At 40.5% G+C, this 15,628-nt stretch overlaps 1 protein-coding gene across 1 annotated transcript; it reads left to right on the top strand.

Annotated features, from left to right (window-relative positions):
- Window positions 1–11,504: 11,504 nt before the first annotated feature.
- Window positions 11,505–13,438, top strand: LOC138049704 (solute carrier family 35 member G1-like). The gene has a single exon (XM_068896108.1). It carries the CDS (start codon window positions 11,724–11,726, stop codon window positions 13,047–13,049), a length of 1,326 nt encoding a protein of 441 aa, XP_068752209.1. The 5' UTR covers window positions 11,505–11,723; the 3' UTR covers window positions 13,050–13,438.
- The last annotated feature ends 2,190 nt before the right edge of the window (window positions 13,439–15,628 follow it).

The raw sequence follows: 15,628 nt of genomic DNA, 5'->3' as shown, positions 1-15,628 counted from the left end.
TCTCAATTCCTTATTAAAAAACAGCACCTTAATTTTTTTGGTAGGCTAAATATCGGACAGCCATAGATCATTTACGCATGCGCTGACGGAATGTTTAAACAAGAGAGAACAACGCAGTACCTCCAGACACCGGCGCTGGAGCGTCGAACCAAACGAGGCATCCCGGGATTTCGGCCCGTGCGATCGCTTTTGGACACAGTTGGCCCTTCGCTGCTTTCTGCTACCGACCTTGCCTCTTGGTTCGCCATTGAGGGAGGGATATGTCGGCCCCTAAACCATATGTGACAAATCCCACGCCTACTCACAGCTCCAAACCGCCCTTGTCAATATAGCGTAAGAATTAGATGGCTTATATATTTAAGACAAAAGTCGTTTTATCTGCCATATGGTAAGCGCTGGAGTCGCAGATTACAAAGTGTGCGCATGCGCCCTGCTAAAGGTAACATGCATACAGTCATGAGCTTTATTTCATCTCGAAATTCCCAATAACTACAGGAGCTAATACCTTGGAGACATTACATTTACAGCTAAAATACATAGCATATACAGATACCTACTAAATACATAATATTTAAAGATATGATGAAATGGTATATGAAATGAATCATATATGAACTGCGGATATGAAATCAAGTGAAGCTATGATCTTCGCAGTTATGAAAGCAATTTTTGCAATTGCGTAGAGAAGCCTGAAAAATTCAGGACTTCAACGGGGTTTGAACCCGTGACCTCGCGATTCCGGTGCGACGCTCTAACCAACTGAGCTATGAAGCCACTGATGTTGGGAGCTGGTCATATGTGGGTTCTAATGGTCCCGTGAGGAATGAATCAATGATGAAATGGTATATGAAATGAATCATATATGAACTGCGGATATGAAATCAAGTGAAGCTATGATCTTCGCAGTTATGAAAGCAATTTTTGCAATTGCGTAGAGAAGCCTGAAAAATTCAGGACTTCAACGGGGTTTGAACCCGTGACCTCGCGATTCCGGTGCGACGCTCTAACCAACTGAGCTATGAAGCCACTGATGTTGGGAGCTGGTCATATGTGGGTTCTAATGGTCCCGTGAGGAATGAATCAATGATGAAATGGTATATGAAATGAATCATATATGAACTGCGGATATGAAATCAAGTGAAGCTATGATCTTCGCAGTTATGAAAGCAATTTTTGCAATTGCGTAGAGAAGCCTGAAAAATTCAGGACTTCAACGAGGTTTGAACCCGTGACCTCGCGATTCCGGTGCGACGCTCTAACCAACTGAGCTAGAACCCACATATGACCAGCTCCCAACATCAGTGGCTTCATAGCTCAGTTGGTTAGAGCGTCGCACCGGAATCGCGAGGTCACGGGTTCAAACCCCGTTGAAGTCCTGAATTTTTCAGGCTTCTCTACGCAATTGCAAAAATTGCTTTCATAACTGCTAAGATCATAGCTTCACTTGATTTCATATCCGCAGTTCATATATGATTCATTTCATATACCATTTCATCATTGATTCATTCCTCACGGGACCATTAGAACCCACATATGACCAGCTCCCAACATCAGTGGCTTCATAGCTCAGTTGGTTAGAGCGTCGCACCGGAATCGCGAGGTCACGGGTTCAAACCCCGTTGAAGTCCTGAATTTTTCAGGCTTCTCTACGCAATTGCAAAAATTGCTTTCATAACTGCGAAGATCATAGCTTCACTTGATTTAAAGATATATTCATTAAAAAGAAAAGCCGCTGTACAAAATGCGGGCCTGGATTCTCCTTTAAAACCAGGAAACTCATAGGTACGGATAAAATCAGGTAGCGCATTCCGCAACTTAGCTAATACGTAAGAAAAAAGAACTAAGACCACAACTGGTTGTGTTCTAGGTTTATTGAGGGACAGAATGTAATTTCCGCGAAGATCGTGCATAAGAAGAGGACGGGAGAGAAAACCTATTTTTCATATAAGCAGAAAAACCCTTTTTTTTTCCTAAAAAAACAAAAAAACATACTTTTATAAAGTAATATGAGGAAATTTCGGATGCGCTTATTGCATAGAGATGTAGAGTTTGACTTAAGTAGTGAGAGGACAAGTGATCTGCAAATATAAATCTCGTTATTCTCTTATTTACATTATACCGTTTCTTTGACACAAGGATTACAGCGAAATGAAAGCAGAGCTTTCTCGCGAATTTTCTATGATAAAAACTTGTTCAGAAATCCAAACTCTACGTTAACAGCACACTTCAGGCCTACTCCTTAGTATCTGGCTATAAATCTTGCCTCCCTCATGCCCAAAAAGAATTCCGGGTAATTCTGCCATTCCATGACAAGGGAAGACACTCGATCCTAACTTTAAATATATATATTTTTTCATAAGTGTCGAGCCACCCAGTCCTACCAGCAAAATACCGCATCGATTGAAGTTTTTAGCTTTCAGAACTTGCCCAAATTGTATCGGAAGGTCCTGAAACTCGGCCGCAGAAAGGTCGGAGAGACAACTTCACTCGTAAACCGCCATGTTTACATCAGAGCATTTTAGGCGTCCCAGTCTGCATGAAACCATCTCTCGCCTCTGTCTGAGACAAGACCAGACACGCACGCTTCTAAACTTACGTTTATGCCTATAAAATCAACTGAAATATCAATTGCTGGTTAAAAAAAAAAAATAGCAACATGTTAATTTTTTTTGGTAGGCTAGGTATCGAAGAGCCAGAACATTTGCGCATGCGCTGACGGAATGTTTGAACAAGAAAGAAAAACGCAGTACCTCCAGACACCGGCGCTGGAGCGTCGTACCAAACGAGTCATCCCGGGATTTCGGCCAGTGCGATCGCTTTTGGACGCAGTTGGCCCTTCGCTGCTTTCTGCTACCGACCTTGCCTCCCGGTACGGCATTGAGGGAGAGATATGTCGGCCCCTAAACCATATGTGACAAATCCCACGCCTACTCACAGCTCCAAACCGCCCTTGTCAATATAGCGTAAGAATTAGATGGCTTATATATTTAAGACAAAAGTCGTTTTATCTGCCATATGGTAAGCGCTGGAGTCGCAGATTACAAAGTGTGCGCATGCGCCCTGCTAAAGGTAACACACATACAGTCATGAGCTTTATTTCATCTGGAATTTCCAAATAACTACAGGAGCTAATACCTTGGAGACATTACATTTACAGCTAAAATACATAGCATATACAGATACCTACTAAATACATAATATTTAAAGATTTATTCATTAAAAAGAAAAGCCGCTGTAGAAAATGCGGGCCTGGATTCTCCTTTAAAACCAGGAAACTCATAGGTACGGATAAAATCAGGTAGCGCATTCCGCAACTTAGCTGATACGTAAGAAAAAAGAACTAAGACCACAACTGGTTGTTCTAGGTTTATTGAGGGACAGAATGTAATTTCCGCGACGATCGTGCATAAGAAGAGGACGGGAGAGAAAACCTATTTTTCATATAAGCAGAAAAACCCATTTTTTTCCAAAAAAAACAAAAAAACATACTTTTATAAAGTAATATGAGGAAATTTCGGGTGCTCTTATTGCATAGAGATGAAGAGTTTGACTTAAGTAGTGAGAGGACAAGTGATCTGCAAAAATAAATCTCGTTATTCTCTTATTTACATTATACCGTTTCTTTGACACAAGGATTACAGCGAAATGAAAGCAGAGCTTTCTCGCGAATTTTCTATGATAAAAACTTGTTCAGAAATCCAAACTCTCCGATAACAGCACACTTCAGGCCTACTTCTTAGTATCTGGCTATAAATCTTGCCTCCCTCATGCCCAAAAAGAATTCTGGGTAATTCTCCCATTCCATGACAAGGGAAGACACTTGATCCTAACTTCAAATACATATTTTTTTTCATAAGTGTCTGGCCACCCAGTCCTACCAGCAAAATACCGCATCGATTGAAGTTTTTAGCTTTCAGAACTTGCCCAAATTGTATCGGAAGGTCCTGGAATTCGTCCGCAGAAAGGTCGGAGAGACAACTTCACTCGTAAACCGCCACGTTTACATTAGAGCGTTTTAGGCGTCCCAGTCTGCATGAAACCATCTCTCGCCTCTGTCTGAGACAAGACCAGACACGCACGCTTCTAAACCTACGTTTATGCCTATAAGATCAACTGAAATATCAATTGCTGGTTAAAAAAAAAAAATAGCAACATGTTAATTTTTTTTGGTAGGCTAGGTATCGAAGAGCCAGAACATTTGCGCATGCGCTGACGGAATGTTTGAACAAGAAAGAAAAACGCAGTACCTCCAGACACCGGCGCTGGAGCGTCGTAGCAAACGAGTCATCCCGGGATTTCGGCCAGTGCGATCGCTTTTGGACGCAGTTGGCCCTTCGCCGCTTTCTGCTACCGACCTTGCCTCCCGGTACGGCATTGAGGGAGAGATATGTCGGCCCCTAAACCATATGTGACAAATCCCACGCCTACTCACAGCTCCAAACCGCCCTTGTCAATATAGCGTAAGAATTAGATGGCTTATATATTTAAGACAAAAGTCGTTTTATCTGCCATATGGTAAGCGCTGGAGTCGCAGATTACAAAGTGTGCGCATGCGCCCTGCTAAAGGTAACACACATACAGTCATGAGCTTTATTTCATCTGGAATTTCCAAATAACTACAGGAGCTAATACCTTGGAGACATTACATTTACAGCTAAAATACATAGCATATACAGATACCTACTAAATACATAATATTTAAAGATTTATTCATTAAAAAGAAAAGCCGCTGTAGAAAATGCGGGCCTGGATTCTCCTTTAAAACCAGGAAACTCATAGGTACGGATAAAATCAGGTAGCGCATTCCGCAACTTAGCTGATACGTAAGAAAAAAGAACTAAGACCACAACTGGTTGTTCTAGGTTTATTGAGGGACAGAATGTAATTTCCGCGAAGATCGTGCATAAGAAGAGGACGGGAGAGAAAACCTATTTTTCATATAAGCAGAAAAACCCAATTTTTTTCCAAAAAAAACAAAAAAACATACTTTTATAAAGTAATATGAGGAAATTTCGGATGCGCTTATTGCATAGAGATGTAGAGTTTGACTTAAGTAGTGAGAGGACAAGTGATCTGCAAATATAAATCTCGTTATTCTCTTATTTACATTATACCGTTTCTTTGACACAAGGATTACAAAGAAATGAAAGCAGAGCTTTCTCGCGAATTTTCTATGATCAAAACTTGTTCAGAAATCCAAACTCTACGTTAACAGCACACTTCAGGCCTACTTCTTAGTATCTGGCTATAAATCTTGCCTCCCTCATGCCCAAAAAGAATTCCGGGTAATTCTGCCATTTTATGACAAGGGAAGACACTCGATCCTAACTTTAAATATATATATTTTTTCATAAGTGTCGGGCCACCCAGTCCTACCAGCAAAATACCGCATCGATTGAAGTTTTTAGCTTTCAGAACTTGCCCAAATTGTATCGGAAGGTCCTGGAATTCGTCCGCAGAAAGATCGGAGAGACAACTTCACTCGTAAACCGCCATGTTTACATCAGAGCATTTTAGGCGTCCCAGTCTGCATGAAACCATCTCTCGCCTCTGTCTGAGACAAGACCAGACACGCACGCTTCTAAACTTACGTTTATGCCTATAAAATCAACTGAAATATCAATTGCTGGTTAAAAAAAAAAATTGCAACATGTTAATTTTTTTTGGTAGGCTAGGTATCGAAGAGCCAGAACATTTGCGCATGCGCTGACGGAATGTTTGAACAAGAAAGAAAAACGCAGTACCTCCAGACACCGGCGCTGGAGCGTCGTACCAAACGAGTCATCCCGGGATTTCGGCCCGTGCGATCGCTTTTGGACGCAGTTGGCCCTTCGCTGCTTTCTGCTACCGACCTTGCCTCCCGGTACGGCATTGAGGGAGAGATATGTCGGCCCCTAAACCATATGTGACAAATCCCACGCCTACTCACAGCTCCAAACCGCCCTTGTCAATATAGCGTAAGAATTAGATGGCTTATATATTTAAGACAAAAGTCGTTTTATCTGCCATATGGTAAGCGCTGGAGTCGCAGATTACAAAGTGTGCGCATGCGCCCTGCTAAAGGTAACACACATACAGTCGTGAGCTTTATTTCATCTGGAATTTCCAAATAACTACAGGAGCTAATACCTTGGAGACATTACATTTACAGCTAAAATACATAGCATATACAGATACCTACTAAATACATAATATTTAAAGATTTATTCATTAAAAAGAAAAGCCGCTGTAGAAAATGCGGGCCTGGATTCTCCTTTAAAACCAGGAAACTCATAGGTACGGATAAAATCAGGTAGCGCATTCCGCAACTTAGCTGATACGTAAGAAAAAAGAACTAAGACCACAACTGGTTGTTCTAGGATTATTGAGGGACAGAATGTAATTTCCGCGAAGATCGTGCATAAGAAGAGGACGGAAGAGAAAACCTATTTTTCATATAAGCAGAAAAACCCATTTTTTTTCCAAAAAAAACAAAAAAACGTACTTTTGAAAAGTAATATGAGGAAATTTCGGATGCGCTTATTGCATAGGGATGTAGAGTTTGACTTAAGTAGTGAGAGGACAAGTGATCTGCAAATATAAATCTCGTTATTCTCTTATTTACATTATACCGTTTCTTTGACACAAGGATTACAGCGAAAAGAAAGCAGAGCTTTCTCGAGAATTTTCTATGATAAAAACTTGTTCAGAATCCAAACTCTACGTTAACAGCACACTTCAGGCCTACTCCTTAGTATCTGGCTATAAATCTTGCCTCCCTCATGCCCAAAAAGAAGTCCGGGTAATTCTGCCATTCTATGACAAGGGAAGACACTCGATCCTAACTTTAAATATATATATTTTTTCATAAGTGTCGGGCCACCCAGTCCTACCAGCAAAATACCGCATCGATTGAAGTTTTTAGCTTTCAGAACTTGCCCAAATTGTATCGGAAGGTCCTGGAATTCGTCCGCAGAAAGGTCGGAGAGACAACTTCACTCGTAAACCGCCATGTTTACATCAGAGCATTTTAGGCGTCCCAGTCTGCATGAAACCATCTCTCGCCTCTGTCTGAGACAAGACCAGACACGCACGCTTCTAAACTTACGTTTATGCCTATAAAATCAACTGAAATATCAATTGCTGGTTAAAAAAAAAAAAAATAGCAACATGTTAATTTTTTTTGGTAGGCTAGGTATCGAAGAGCCAGAACATTTGCGCATGCGCTGACGGAATGTTTGAACAAGAAAGAAAAACGCAGTACCTCCAGACACCGGCGCTGGAGCGTCGTACCAAACGAGTCATCCCGGGATTTCGGCCCATGCGATCGCTTTTGGACGCAGTTGGCCCTTCGCTGCTTTCTGCTACCGACCTTGCCTCCCGGTACGGCATTGAGGGAGAGATATGTCGGCCCCTAAACCATATGTGACAAATCCCACGCCTACTCACAGCTCCAAACCGCCCTTGTCAATATAGCGTAAGAATTAGATGGCTTATATATTTAAGACAAAAGTCGTTTTATCTGCCATATGGTAAGCGCTGGAGTCGCAGATTACAAAGTGTGCGCATGCGCCCTGCTAAAGGTAACACACATACAGTCATGAGCTTTATTTCATCTGGAATTTCCAAATAACTACAGGAGCTAATACCTTGGAGACATTACATTTACAGCTAAAATACATAGCATATACAGATACCTACTAAATACATAATATTTAAAGATTTATTCATTAAAAAGAAAAGCCGCTGTAGAAAATGCGGGCCTGGATTCTCCTTTAAAACCAGGAAACTCATAGGTACGGATAAAATCAGGTAGCGCATTCCGCAACTTAGCTGATACGTAAGAAAAAAGAACTAAGACCACAACTGGTTGTTCTAGGTTTATTGAGGGACAGAATGTAATTTCCGCGAAGATCGTACATAAGAAGAGGACGGGAGAGAAAACCTATTTTTCATATAAGCAGAAAAACCCAATTTTTTTCCAAAAAAAACAAAAAAACATACTTTTATAAAGTAATATGAGGAGATTTCGGATGCGCTTATTGCATAGAGATGTAGAGTTTGACTTAAGTAGTGAGAGGACAAGTGATCTGCAAATATAAATCTCGTTATTCTCTTATTTACATTATACCGTTTCTTTGACACAAGGATTACAGCGAAATGAAAGCAGAGCTTTCTCGCGAATTTTCTATGATAAAAACTTGCTCAGAAATCCAAACTCTACGTTAACAGCACACTTCAGGCCTACTCCTTAGTATCTGGCTATAAATCTTGCCTCCCTCATGCCCAAAAAGATTTCTGCGTAATTCTGCCATTCCATGACAAGGGAAGACACTCGATCCTAACTTTAAATATATATATTTTTTCATAAGTGTCGGGCCACCCAGTCCTACCAGCAAAATACCGCATCGATTGAGGTTTTTAGGTTTTAAAACTTGCCCAAATTGTATCGGAAGGTCGTGGAATTCGTCCACAGAAAGGCCAGAGAGACGACTTCACTCGTGAACCGCCATGTTTAGGGGTCCCAGTCTGCATGAAACCATCTGTCACCTCTGTTTTCTTTCAAAGTGTTGGCTTTTCCGACATTCCGGCTTGATGATGCCAGCCTGGGGAGTTCTGTGGACGAAGATGGCCTTAAAAACCACGTATGAAATGATAAACTTACAAGATTGAGGCGAACTCGCTCGCTCGCTCTCCTTATATGAACTGGACATTTTTCACGTGATGTTCATACCTCAGCCCACATTTACCCAAAACAGCAGATGTTTTAATGAGAACTCTTACACGGCGGAGCCAAGTTGTGCAAAAATGTGTGTTAAATGGCCAACCAGGTGCCTCTCCAAAAATAGCTGCGTAGCAGAGATTAGATTCAATAAAAAAATTATCATTGGCCCGTGCATGGGGTATCCGTTCTCTTACCTCATCCTGTCTTGCCGCCTGTTGGAGGTCCTGACAAAAATGTAAGACGCATTCTGATGACCAATGACATAATTATACTTTTCAATGTGTACTAACACCCTACTAACTAACAGAGAGAACCCCAAAAAGCAAAAAAAGACTTTCATTTTCAACGAGGGACGTTTCTTTGTTTTTCATGTAAGGGAAAAAATAACCATTAGCCGTGAAAAGCCAAATTTTCTAACCTTAGTCGTGAAAGCTATCCCCACATTGAGATCCCCTTAACTGGGTAGAATCCAAAGAAAGGTTGCTATTTTGTTCCTATTTTGAGATGGGAATTCCTATTTTTGACCGCTGTCTTTCCTATTTTCCTATTTTCTCGGAGTGTCATTTGTCACTTGACACCTTAGTGGATGGAGGTAGCTGAAGGTATATTATAACGTAAATGAACGTGAATAAAGGTAGATGAAGGTAAATGAACGAGGATGAAGGTAGATGTAGGTAGTTGAAAGTAAATGGACGTTAGTGAAGGTATATGACGGTAAATGAACGTGAATAAAGGTAAATGAAGATAATTGAACGCGGATGAAGGAAGATGTTGGTAGCTGACCTTAAATGAACGTGAATAAGGGTATATTAAGGTAAATGAATTTTATGAAGGTAAGCTAAGGTATATGAACGTGAATGAAAGTATATGAAGATAACTGACGGTAGTTGAAGGTAAATGAACGTGAATAAAGGCGGATGAAGGTAAATGAAGGTCAATGAACGTGACTGAAGGTATATTAAGGTGAATGAAGGTAGATGAAGGTAGATGAACGCGGATGAAGGTAGATGTAGGTGGCTAAAGGTAAATAGACGTTAGTGAAGGTGAATAAAGGTAAATGACGATAAATGAATGCGGATGAAAGAAATGTGGGTAGCAGAAGGTAAATGAACGTGAATGAAGGTATATTATGGTAAATGAATCGAATGTTAATAAAGGTACATGAACGTGAATGAAGGCACACGAAGGTAAGTGAAGGTAGATGAAGGTAAATGAACGTGAATGAAAGGCAGATGAAGGTATATGAAGGAAACTGAAGATAGATGAATGTGAATGAAGGAAGATGACGATAGATGATGGTACATGAAGGCGGAAAAAGGCTACGAGATGAAGGTAGATGAACGAGTGAATGAAGGTCGATGAAGGTATAGATAAAGGCCGATGAAGGTAGATGGAGGTAGATGAAGGTAAATAAACGTGAATGAAGGTAGATGAACGTGAATAACGGTATATTAACTAAGGCAAATGAATGTAAATGAGGGTAGATGAATGTGAATGCCGGCTGATGACCATGAATGAAGGTAGATGAAGGTAAATAATGGTAGAGGAAAGTAGATAAACGTGCATGAAGGTAAATGGAGCCGAATGAAGGCGAATCAAGGTAGATGAAGTTAAATGAAGGCGAATGAAGGAAAATGAAGGTAAATGAATGTATAGCCAGCTGTATAGCTGAAGTTAAATGAATGTCAGTGAAGGTAGATGAAGGTAAATAAATGTGAATGAAGGTAGTGAATGCAAATTAACGTGAATGAATGTAGATGAAGGTATTATTATATTAAGGTAAATGAACGTGAAATCATGAAGGAAAATGACGGTAAATGAACGTGATTGAAGGAAGATCACAGTGAAGGTAGCGGTAATTAGGGAGCTTAAGCACGCGCATTTTTGAGACGCGGACGGCAACCGGAAGTGAGATCTTTTCCCCCTTTCATAACTTGTCTTCACACAGCCACATTTACACTGCTAAATATCGTTTCTCTATTAGAAATGATTCGTGTAAAAATCTGGGAGACACCACTCCCCCTGCACGTAAAATGTTCTCTTCCGGTTGCCGTCCGCTCAAAAACGCGCGTGCTTAAGCTCCCTATTGAAGGTAACTGAACGTGATTGAATGTAGATGGAAGTGAATGAAGGTATCAGGAATAAGGTAAATGAACATGATTGAAGGTAGATGAAAGTAAATGAATGTAGCTGAAGGTAAATGAACGTGAATGAAATTGAAGGTATATTAAGGTAAATGAATGTGAATGAAGGTTGATGAAGGTATATAAAGGTAAATGAACATGAATGAAGGTAAATGGCGGTAAATGAAAGTGACTGAAAGGAGATGAAGGTATACGAGGGTTAGCGAATATTGTTGGAGGTAAATGATGGTAAATGACCAGGAGTGAATGTATATTAATACAGACGATAATAATTTTTATAAATGGAGGTAAATAGATATAGATAAACGTAAATGTATATGGATGACTGAATTGTGGGAAACTGAATAATTTAGCGTGTCTTACGTACTTGGGGACTCTTGGTGGGTGTCTGCAGGGACACTGAAAAACGCAGACTGCAGACTATGCAGACCGTAAAATGAAAATTCGGTTAGCCTGAATTAGGCCTAAATAACATTCGGTTAGCCTAATTAGGCATAAATAACATTCAGGTTAGCCTGTTTACGGTTAGCTCTCAATAATAGTGAGGGTAACGCCATATTTTACCCCTGGTCTGCACGGTCTGCAGTTTTGGCGTGACCGGTATATGCATGAGGTCTTTCCCGGTGAGTAGACTTGTCAAATGTGAGAGTTTGTTGGGTGGCCACGGTAAGGCGCGTTGCACTGTAAGTGACATCTACTTGGCGATATACGAACAAAATTCCTTGAGAGCAACTGCGTTTGAGGCTAAATATTGGAAAGAGGCATAAATTCGTTGGGGAACGTTGGAACGTGGGGAACTGCGCGGTCCCATTTCGGGCGCATCACGCAATTTTAACGTGACGCAATTGCACACGAAATTGCGTGTGATGTAATCCATGACTGGGCATTGTGATCTGGTTACAATTTACTCAAAAATTTTCCCAGAGCTATTCCAACATCTATTGCAAATGGCCTCTAGACCCTTTTCGTCTTTTAAGGGAAGAATTCGAAAGCGAGGGCATGGACAAGACGACAGCCTGCTTCAAAACGACATACTCCTCAACGAAGTAGTTCCCAAACAAGACACCGGTGATAGTTTTGCAAGAGAAAATGAGTCCAGTCCGGAGAATTTATTTACTTATAATGATTCAGAGAGAAATCGTACCCAAGTTCTACACCGTTCAAATCAGGACGCCCAAGAAGCAACAAACGAGGTTGCAACAGATTATCACCAACCGCAATCACGGATTTTTGCGCTGGCGTCGTCAAAGATTATAAATTCGTTTCTTGGAATCATACTTGCCATGCTGGCGGCCTCAATGCTTTCCGTAAGCGCTTTGATGGTTAAACTGGCGACAAGTGTACCAAGCTTTGAGATTGTGTTCATACGATTGTCGTTGCAATTAGTTTTCTCGTTACCGGCATTGATTTTCTTCAAGGATAAGTTAATTTATTCCTGGAAAAAATCAGGCTTTTTAATTTTGCGCGGTGTTGTTGGCGTGACTTCAATGTCACTTATTGTTTATGCCGTCAAACACATGAATATGGCTGATGCAAGAGTTATATTTTACACCAACCCAATTTACACAGCTATATTTGGCCGCATTTTCCTAAAGGAATCAATAACCAAGTTTGACATCGTTGCAACTTTACTTAGTTTAATTGGAGTGGTCTTAATTGCCAGACCGACATTCTTGTTTGGTTCCTTTGGTGAAAGTGCTGGGAGTGAGCATGTCTGGTTTCCAGCTCTTATGGCAGTTCTCTCTGCAGTTCTTAGCGCTTTGTCTTTGATTCTGGTCCGAAAGTTGGCCCAGGAAGTGAATGCAAGAGTTGTGGTATTCTACTTTGCAGCCGTTGGAGCAGTTGTTAGCCTTTGTACATCAGCTATTTTTGGAGGACTAAAATACCCAGATTGTGGAACTCATGACATTGTCTACGTTATTACTACAGGGTTTATTGGGTATTTTGCCCAGTTGCTAACCAACAAAGCCTTGACGTTGGAGAAGGCTGCGGTTGTGGCATTAATCCGTACTGTAGGAATTGCTGTTGCATTCTTCCTCCAGCTCATTTTTCTTGGTGTTGTTCCATCTGGACTCAGTATTGGTGGTGCTATCTTGGTCCTGCTTTGCAACATTGTAATATTTATAAAGAAATACCGTGACCAAAAAAAGTCTGATAATTCATGTGCACTGTGTACGAGAGGTGTTCAGGAACAGTTATAGTTGACACAAAGTCCTACAATAGTCAATTCCCCAGCTATGTTTTACTTTCTTGGTAAACCTGTATGCTTTAAAAGCATAAGTGCCAACTCTCCCGGATACGAAACAAATCTCTCGGTTTCCCTTACGGGTCATTAAATCTCCCGGATAAAAATGACTCTGAACCTTTTACAGACATTTCTCCATTCTAGACTCAAATTGCATCCCCAAGTTTTAAAAAAAATCGATATTTTCAAACTCATTTCATTGTTTCTTAATGCCCTTCTTCATCTCTGAGTTTCAAACACACGTTAATAGAACTAAACAAAATGACTTCCCTTAGCTATCATAGCCATATAACCAATTGTTTGATTGAATCTCCGATTAATCAATAAAAATTCTTGACATAAGTACCCTGTTTTCCCGCAAATTCACAATGGCGGCAGAATATTCTTGTATTCTGAAGGAGCTGCTGGGGGATGGGTGGGTGCATTTAAGGGGGGGGGGAAGAGGAGGAGAGGGGGAGTGGGTAGGTTGATCAAGGGGGGAGGGGAGGGGAGACTGGCTGGAAAAAATCTCCAGATTTTAGATCTCCTTAGGTTGGCAACTCTGTGAAAGGAATGTAGGTGAGGAGTGGGGCAGAGAGACCGGATGGTGTGAAAATGGTATGTGAATCAGAAAACAGTGTTTGCATTCTTTTTGTCCTTCACTTTCTATGATGAAATGAAGAAAAAGGGATAGAAACACCATTATCTGGCTAGGAATCCAAAGAAATGTTTTCACCTGTGAAAATATTGTGATTATTTTATAAACAAGAAATATTGCTAGAGCATTAAAGAAAAACAAAAAAGGAATTTTGAAGAATTTCATTGTTTATTAATACTTAGGCTGGGAAAATCATTTAGTTTGGGGAGTTACTTTTTTATAATAATGCAAATGTCAACAATAGCCCGTCAGGAAATTAGTAGTATCCCACATGGGCCAATATATGGTTACTGCTTCTCAAAATAAAATAAAAGGTTGGCAAAACTGAAGGTAAATCTTAACTATATGGAGTAGTGCCAAGATAAAAGTAACTTATCAGCTTGTTCATTGAAGTTCAGAGTAGCTATGGGAGATACTGTCAACAACATCATTGGGAAGGCTGTTCTGTGACCTAACAGTTGAGTGATTGAGGATCCTGTCCAATGAGTTTGTTCGTGCAGCATGAATGCTAAGTGCGTGGTCAGGCATGAATGTGGTGAAGCTGGTCACATGTTGTCTTTCAAATTGAACTGGAAGCTAGTAGCAGTCTGATGGACTTAGTTAAGATTTGGTGTTATAAAGACTTTTTGTTAAAGAAGACCCAGTTAGTCATTTATTGACCCATAAAAAGGCATGGCATCTTTGGCTGATGAAGATACTGTCACAGTGTTATTCCTGCTAATTGTCAATTTTTAGAGGAAATCTCTTCTTCAAGACCTATAACATGAATGAAACTTTCAACTAGTATCCCCTGCTTAGGGATGGGATTCAAAGCACTGTTTACATGAGAAGTGGGCTTTGTGAATTTGGCCATTTTAAAAGGATGATGCAAACTTGGTTCTACTATGTGAAATTGTGGGAACTGTCATTTTTGTGAAGAGATTGCATGATAAAAATAAATCACATCATTAATTTACTACCAATTGAAATGTTTGTGGAAAGGGACCACTGACATGAAGCCCGTCTGTCATGGAGCAATTTCATAAGGGTTAGATTATTTATTTATTAACAATTTATTGGTTTATATAACGCTTTTAGAGTGGTTTTCAATTGAGTGTCGAAAGTAATTAGTGAAGTACTTTGGTTTATGATTACTTCACTCAGTGATTGGTTCAAAGTTCTCGCGCCATTTTATCAACCAATCAGAAGTGAAACCAAAACCAATCGTGGCTCGCGCGTGCATATTTTCCCGTGCTTTGTGTTGGCTACGTGTATTTACCTCGAGTTTTGATTGGTTTACTGGATTGTCTCCGACCTTTTTGATTGGCCAAAGTAATTACTTTGGTTTTGGTTTTACGACACTCAATTGAAAACTGCTCTATCAATAAAAATTATCATAAACGATTCCTTACATATTTTGGGTTTCTTGTGCTGGTTACTTGAAAGAGTGGGTTGACAAGTTGTGGATAGCCTGCACACAGGCTCTCCATGTGTTGAATGTAGCACAGTCAACAGCTGGCGAATTGGACCTCCATTTCCCCAGCTGTTGACTGTGCACCATTTGAAGCACAGAGATGGAGAGCCTGTGTACAATATCATGACAATAAAAGTTTTGGGAATGATTCTGCAGCTGTCCACTCTGTAATGAACCTGGTATAATCTGCAGGGGTGGATCTAGGGGGAGGGTGCAGGGGATGTGCACTTCCCCCCCCCCCTGAGATGACCTGAGGCTTTCTAATAACACTGGTATTCTGCAAAAAATAAAAAGTCAGCAGTCAGCTATTCCATTCCTTAGTGGTGCACCCCCTCCTAAGAAAAATCCTGGATCTGCCCTGGCCTGATCTGCATGTTGTGATGAATACCCCTCTGTAATATTAAAATGCCTTGTATTTAATGATATCCCTGCCCTTTTGACAGCT

This window comes from Montipora capricornis, chromosome 5 (assembly GCF_036669925.1).
Source record: "Montipora capricornis isolate CH-2021 chromosome 5, ASM3666992v2, whole genome shotgun sequence".
NCBI lineage: Eukaryota > Metazoa > Cnidaria > Anthozoa > Scleractinia > Acroporidae > Montipora > Montipora capricornis.
Note: the sequence above shows the minus strand (reverse complement) of the source record. Positions and strands in the feature narration are given on the sequence as shown.

Bases quoted from the DNA above. Each gene is read 5' to 3' on its own strand.
- LOC138049704 (XM_068896108.1), top strand. From the start codon at position 11,724: ATGACTGGGCATTGTGATCTGGTTACAATTTACTCAAAAATTTTCCCA.